The sequence below is a fragment of the Nuphar pumila genome, chromosome 9 (genome assembly GCF_984573655.1).
Source record: "Nuphar pumila chromosome 9, dmNupPumi1.hap1.1, whole genome shotgun sequence".
Classification (NCBI taxonomy): domain Eukaryota; kingdom Viridiplantae; phylum Streptophyta; class Magnoliopsida; order Nymphaeales; family Nymphaeaceae; genus Nuphar; species Nuphar pumila.
In genome coordinates, this window is record NC_143257.1 from 121,978,740 (window position 1) to 121,986,101 (window position 7,362).

At 41.5% G+C, this 7,362-nt stretch overlaps 1 protein-coding gene across 2 annotated transcripts; it reads left to right on the forward strand.

Annotated features, from left to right (window-relative positions):
• Window positions 1–798: 798 nt before the first annotated feature.
• LOC149829170 (putative protein phosphatase 2C 6) lies at window positions 799–6,408 on the forward strand. 2 transcript variants are annotated; one of them, XM_090017300.1, is made up of 6 exons: window positions 799–908; window positions 1,026–1,206; window positions 1,753–1,910; window positions 3,320–3,640; window positions 4,719–4,824; window positions 5,953–6,408. In XM_090017300.1, the coding sequence occupies exons 2-6, from the start codon at window positions 1,098–1,100 to the stop codon at window positions 6,276–6,278; spliced, it is 1,020 nt and encodes a 339-aa protein (XP_089873426.1). In that variant the 5' UTR covers window positions 799–908; window positions 1,026–1,097; the 3' UTR covers window positions 6,279–6,408. The 2 variants fall into 2 exon arrangements, with proteins under 2 accessions (XP_089873426.1, XP_089873425.1); XM_090017299.1 differs by having other exon boundaries at window positions 804–908; window positions 1,043–1,206.
• Window positions 6,409–7,362: the final 954 nt, after the last annotated feature.

The following is a 7,362-nucleotide window of genomic DNA, read 5'->3' on the forward strand; positions in this document are numbered from 1 at the left end:
GCTCTCAGCTCAAGCCGAGCTTGGACAAAGTCATTTTGTACCAAGTCAGGTTCGAAGAGCCCAAACTCGGCTCATGTGCATCCATAGTAGGACCCACTTGCTATTTTCATTGGAGTGTCGCGTCTTCTGTTGTGTTTTTCTCATAGTTAATGGAGCTGCCTCTCTGAGGAGGGAAGCGCCCTTCTGATCAAGCTGGAATCGCTTCCTCCTTGCTTCTCAAATTGCTTTCCTCCCTCATCCCTTTCTTTTCTCACTCATTTCTCCATCAGTTCCTCCGTGTTTCCCTCTCACGTTCCTCTTGTTTTTTGTGTGTTTTTATGTTATTATTTAATTTTCCTCTCCCCCCTCACTTCTCACTCGTTCCTCTTATTTCCTTCGTGTTTTCTTTTTCAGTCTTGCACTTCGCCACACTCGCTTCCAAAATGAATCTCGCTTCATGCTTATTGTTATTCTTTAACACTCGCTTCTACGCTTCTGCTTCACTTCCCGTATCCGTCTGGCTTCCCGGTAACTATGGCTTTTTAGATAACATTGTAAAACAACGTTTTGGTAGAAAATTTCAATTCAAAAAAGAAAAGAAAAAGAGAAAAAAAGGCAACCCTTTATGCTTGATGGGTCAAGCAGCCCTCCTTTCTTTTTCACCTTATATTCGAATACAATTCAAATGCTTAAGCAAATACCACAATCATACCTCAAACGGAAAACACCGCCACCTCCTTCCCAAGCAAGATTAGAACATTCCATAATTCCCCTTCGGCTCTTTTAAAGCTATGTCCTTCAACATAGCTACACTGCTCAGCTGAGTTTCCTCACTTTCACCCTCTTCTAATACACAAGAGTTGGTGCAAACCACAGTATTTCTAGCTCTTCCAAGCACCACTGATCTAAATTTTCTTGGTTACTGTGAGGTGTGTTCTGCTTTCTTTCTCTCTTTTCTTGGGGGTGCATGTTTAGTTTCTCTGTCTCCAATAAAGTTTGGGGTTTTCTTAGTGTCTCTCTAATTAGTTTTCCTTTCTAATTGTCAGTATCTCTTTACTTCTAGGATCGATCTGTTGCCTTTCTGGTGGTGCGGTAGATCTAAGAAATTGTGAGGCAGTATGGAGGAGACGTCTGCCGCAACTATTAACGTGGTGAGACCTAGGAAATCGGAGATTCGATGTCTGAAACTGATCACTAAATCTTTAGTTGGTGAGAGTGATCCTTCAAGTAAGAACACCTCTCTCTCTCTCTCTCTATATATATATATATATATATATATATCGATTTTAAAAGTGTTTTTTTGCAAATATGACTGTACGGATGCAATCTGCATGGTCAAAACCCTAAAAACTGGCTCTTGTTGTTTGTTCTGTGTATATAGGATTTTATAATATGCTGGAAATCAATGGTTTGAAAATTTTGAAGTTTTCTAGATCATAAAAATCTAAACTGTGCGTAAAAAAATGGCAGTAAGAGTAATTCATGAGTTTTTTTATCAAGATCACATCTGTGTGGTTGGATTTACCAAAAAATGCTTTTAATTAAATATGAATTCTAAAGGTAATTTGGACGGTTTGTACCTTCCTTTGGTTGGATGGTCCTGATATTTATTTATTTCACATGTACACATTTTTCTCTTGGGCTGAATATCCAAAGTAGGTATCATAATAGGCCTATCTTATGAGCATGGACCATTTTTACAACTATTTGGGCAATTCTTGGAGTACCGTACGTTTGAACAATATAATTATAAAAAAATGATTTATTTTTCAGAAGACCCTATGAAAAGTGATGAAGAATTGGGAGTGGACTTTGGTTGTGTTTCTTTGAAAGGGAGGAGGCCAGAAATGGAGGACACTGTTGTTACTCTACCTAACTTTATGGCAGGAGCTCATTTCTATGGTGTCTATGATGGCCACGGTGGTGCACAGGTATCATTATCATCAATGACCATATATGCCTTTTCTTTTCTTTTCTTTTTTCAATTATAAGAGATCTTGTGACCTGAGTTTAAAACTAGATTCTCATGATTTTTGGCATTTACAGTTTTCCAAGTTTTAAAGAATCTTTGGGTTTCACATGAAATATGACCAAGTTCTAAAGCAGTTGTCTTAACCATCAATAGAAAAAAATGTAGTTCATGAACTTAGCAACAGTTCACCTTATATCCATTTTTTTAAAATTCTTTTTTTTTCTGTAAAATTCACAAATAGACTAGAATAATTTTCAAAACAGAATTGATAAAGATTGTTGGGAAAGCTTCACCAATGCTCTAGAATATTTTTCAAAACAGGCGAAAGATTTTGTCCAAAAAGTTGAGACACTTTTCTTAGTCACCCTTCTTTTTCTTTTTCTTTTTTTGTTCTCTTTTTTCTTCTCTTGTCAAGGGTAGGGGTGGCAATTTCTGACATGACCCGCCAACCCGCCTCTTAGGCGGGTTCGGGTTGGGCTTAAGCCAACCCGTTTAATAAACGGGTCGACCCGCGTAACCCTTTTATTAAACAGGTCGGGTTCGGGTTGGGGGTATGCCAACCCGCCAACCCGGCTGACCCGTTTAATAAACGGGTTAGGCGGGTGGGTCAACCCGCCAACCCGTCTGCCAATCCGACCCGTCAACCCGACCCGCCAACCTGACTACCTGCCAACCCGATCCGTCAACCCGCCAACCTGACCCGCCAACCTGAAAACCCGTTTACCCGACCCAACCCATTTATTAAATGGGTTGGCGGGTCGTGTCGGGTTACCCGTTTATTAAACGGGTCGGGTTCGTGTTTGCCACAGCCGACCCGTTTAATAAACGGGTCGGGTTCGGGTTGAGGTATGCTGACCCGCCAACCCGCCAACCCGACCCGCCAACCCGATTGCCACCCCTAGTCAAGGGTATAACTGCTCCAAAGGAATCGGCCCATAATAGACATGCCAAAAAAAAACACCAGCTTGGTTGAGCCCACCTAGTTAAGGTCAGTGGCTTAGAGTCTTTATAGGCTGGGTCCAAAATTACCTTTGTCATCTAGAACAAGGGTGACTTGACCCAGCCAACAGTGGTCCAAGCCTCAAGTCCCATAGTAAAAGTTGACTCATCAAATTTGGCTAATCTAGCAAAGCCAACCAGCCCTACATTTCTTAAATCATAATGATCATAATTATATGGCACTAAGATTAGGTTATAACCGGAACAAAGATACCCATAAAATACATGCGGATGCTGATCCAATATCCAGGATGTGGACTCGTATTCTTTGGATCTTGGATCAGTCTAATTGGACCTGAAACTAACCTGAGTCTGACCCCTTGGCTGTGGCTATACCTTTGCTAAGTCAATTGATGCTGGTTCTGTCAGGTCGCTAACTATTGCCGCGAGCGACTCCACGTCGTACTGCTGGAGGAATTGGTGAAGACAATGAGTGATGCTAGAATATCCGGGTCCAGAGATCCAAGTTACTGGGAGTCACAGCAGGCATGGGAGGAAGCATCAACCAACTGTTTCACCAAGGTTGACAAGGAAGTAGGAGCCCTTGGGGGAGTTGAAATGGAGACCATTGGATCAACTGCTGTGGTTGCCATAGTTTCATCATCACATATAGTTGTTGCAAACTGTGGTGACTCTAGGGCAGTCCTATGCAGGGGAAGGAAGTCCATGCCACTCTCTGTGGACCATAAAGTAGGTTTTGTTGACCTCATTTTTAATTCCAAGGTTGTGATATACTTAATTATGTGAGGAGAGTAATATCCTTTATCATAAAAACTTGGGCATTTTAGAATATTTATGAAAAAGAGTAGTATCATTGGTGCTTTCATATATATGCTTCTGATCTTTATGGTTCACTTGGGAACTTGAATGTGAAGAAAGGGGTATTGAACTATTGAGCAATGCCAATAAGAAGAATATTCTCTCAGAAATTATTGCTTTCTTCTTTTGGCATTTTTTTTTTATCCTTAATTCCTTATTCTCACTGCAATGAAGAGAATTGGCGAATTGCAATTTGTATTTCTTTACATTGAAAAATTATGATTTGGGGTTATAAACCAAACGGGTTATTTAAAAAGTTTGAGATATGTTTGGCAACATGCAAAACCTGACCCAGTCCATGTTTTGTACCAATATTAAAAGCATGAACCTAGCATGATAACCAGGGATGTGCACTCCCAATATTATTAATGCGACTTTTGTTGTAGTCCCAATATTGTGGACTAAAAATATGTCTTATACTTAGCCTTTAATGCTTGATGCAGTCGTGCACTAGTTAATAACGAAGCAACTTTTTAGGAATAGTGTTTGGCAAGGTTCAAACACGACCAAGTTTATGAACAGAAATCCTTCAATTATCACTCACACAGAAGATGATCACGAACTTGGCTAGGTTTGTTTCATGTAAGGCCCAAACGTGGGTCTTCCAACCCAAAAAATGTCTTAGCCAACTTAATCACAACTTGCTTCTAGCAAGTAATATTTTGAAATATTGTGAAAACACTTGTTTACACACCTCTGGGGTGGTTTTCCCGTTCCTATATGAAAAAAAAAATTATCGTTTTAAATGACCAAAACATTATGCGGTTTCCAAATTATCGTGATGTTTACCTTCGAAACAAAAATATCATGATTTTATCGTGATATGCACGTTTATATCAGCCGTTTCTTGGGGAAATTGGCCTACTTTTATTTTTTTATATAGTTTTCATTTATATTCCTTTTCATATATGGGTTCAAAAATTGCTTCTAACACTGCACATATTATCAGCCTGATAGAGAAGATGAGGCAGCAAGGATTGAGGCAGCCGGAGGGAAGGTCATACATTGGGATGGAGTTAGAGTTTTGGGTGTGCTTGCTATGTCAAGGGCAATTGGTATAATTCTCTTATTTCAGTTTTTTTTTTTTTACATCATTTTTCTTCTTTTTGGCATTTTGAGTGGGGCCTGTATTCTGTTGCCATGGGGCCCATGAAATGCTGTCATGTGATTGGCCCGTGTCACGCAGGCTCGAGCCCGTTAGCTACCGGGCCGAAACCCAGCCCGTTATATACGAGGGCCGAAGCCTTGTCTGCCCATTGGCTACTTGGCCGGCATGATGGGGTGGTGCTATTTTTTGTTTTCTAATAATATAAAAATTAATTTTTTTAACTAATTTCATAATAACTTGGTAACTATTACTATTTATCTAATTAGTTGCATTAATTTTATGAAAACTAGAAAAATAATTAGTTGGGTACATGAGAACTTGTTAATTATTATTATTTATCTAATTAGTTGAACTAATTTCATAAGAATTAGTTTAATAATTTTATTAAAAATAACCTACAAATGGGTTTGAGCTGAGCTGGGCCAAACCTGGCTCTCTTCACATTGGCCCAATGAGCCGGGTCATGGGCTGCTCTTCAAAACCGAGCTGGGCCATCTCCGGGCTGCACTTAAAACCCGGTGGGCTGAGCTCTAAACGGGCCTGAGCTGGGAGGGCCGACCTGATGCCCTACCATATTCCCACAAGGAATTCACACACCTGGCTAGGTGGATGGGCTTAAGACTTTCAAGCTGAAGAACATTTAGAGCTTGATACTTGGGGTGTGCGTCCCTTGCCATAAGGACAAAGCAATGGAGAGACTTTCCTGGTGAGCAGGGAGGTGGTGCCCCAAAGAATTTTACACTGCGGGCACCAAAATATCAAATAATCAAAACATAAAAATTAAAAAAGTATTGTTTTTCAAAAGAAGAATGCCAAAATTATTCATTCAGTCTGAATAAGAACTGATTAATGTCTTACTTTGTTTACCTCATTTAAATGACACATTAAACCATGCTTAGTTTTAAATTCCCACAGTACCATCAACCTGTGCGGATCCATATTTCTGCATGTCACTAGGATCATGTAAACATATATAGTTTTCACTACTAATGCTGGTATAATTTTCATATAATTTGAATTTATCGCCTTTTTAAACTGTAATTTGCTCTGCTCATGTTGCCTGAATGCATGTAAGGTGATGCATATCTAAAGCCATGGATAGTTCCAGTGCCAGAAGTGACACTTACTAAGAGAAGTGATGAAGATGAGTGTCTGGTCCTTGCTAGTGATGGCTTATGGGATGTAATTGACAACGACGAAGCTTGCAAGATAGCTCGGAGATGTCTCCGGCAATGCCGACATCGGAACAGCAGCAGAAGAGGTGAAGGCCAGATCCCAGCTGCAAGTGTGGCAGCTGAGTACCTGTCTAGGCTTGCTCTCCACAGAGGCAGTAGGGATAACATCAGTGTTATAGTTGTCGACCTCAAGCCTAGCCCATGCAACAAGCATGCATATGAATGATACCTGAGGACTAAAAAGGGATCAAATATAGATTAATCAAGAAGATGAAGTGATTAACATTGCCTCGTATTGTAATACTGACACTTCCCAATAGCATCCTGTTAAAGTAATACAGATTATTGTACATCCAGTTGAAATATTTTCAATCTACTTTTGTATTTTTCATATGATGCTTACACACCACACATTTTTTTGTTTATCTTTTATGCCGGATAGAAACCGCTGATTTTTTCGATTGCAGAGAGATGCAAAGTTGTCTGTGCCCTAGCCAGGTGAGCCTAGCCCGCATGAGCATCAACCACAATTATTTTTTTCTTAAGGCTAAGAATAAAAACCCATCACCAAACCGCACTTTCTTTTTTGAAAGGCAAGCTGGGGTTAGGCAGATCCCTACTGGATTTCATTTCATTAGTACAACCAGCAATACAGTGAGAATTATACATCCCCCTTACCGGGGAACCAGGGATGGCAGTGGACCGGGGGAAACGGGCCCCGCCCTGCCTCGCCCCGTTTGGAGTACCAGGGATGGAGGACATGAAACGGGGATGGAGGTTAAAATCAAAACCCGTGCGGGGGATGGACTAATGATTCTCCCCCGCCCCACCCCGTCCGCATCTCCCGATCCCCGCCTTGCCCCGCCCCGTCCCCAATCCTTCTTTAGGGATGGCAATGAACCGAGGGGAAACAGGGCCGGCCCCACCTCCCCCCATTTGGACCGAGAATGGAGGACATGAAACGGGGATGGAGGCCGAGATGGAGGTTAAAATCAAAACCCGTGCAAGGATGGAGGGCAGGATTTTGAGACTGGGCGGGGGTGGAGACCTTGCCCCCCGCCCCGGTCCACTGCCATCCCTACGAGGAACCAAATCACCAACCGCACATTGGCAGCCCTATAGTTGGTAAAACCTCTGAGGTCCCCGGTGCCTACTAGGGACTACGCCCCGCTTCCACCTTGTGGCAAGGGACACCCCTCATGGGGTTTACATTCATGACATTCTGTCAACTTGGTGATGTTCTTCACAAGTCACTCCCACTAAATGAGCATAACCACACGACTACGTACATGAAGAACTTTGTAAAGTTT

What these genes read in the sequence shown, in the direction of transcription:
- LOC149829170 (XM_090017300.1), top strand. Translation starts at nt 1,098, where the DNA reads ATGGAGGAGACGTCTGCCGCAACTATTAACGTGGTGAGACCTAGGAAA. An exon ending in TGGTGAGAGTGATCCTTCAA is followed by an intron (nt 1,207 to 1,752) that starts GTAAGAACACCT and finishes TTTATTTTTCAG; the next exon opens with AAGACCCTATGAAAAGTGAT. An exon ending in TGCTATGTCAAGGGCAATTG is followed by an intron (nt 4,825 to 5,952) that starts GTATAATTCTCT and finishes AATGCATGTAAG; the next exon opens with GTGATGCATATCTAAAGCCA.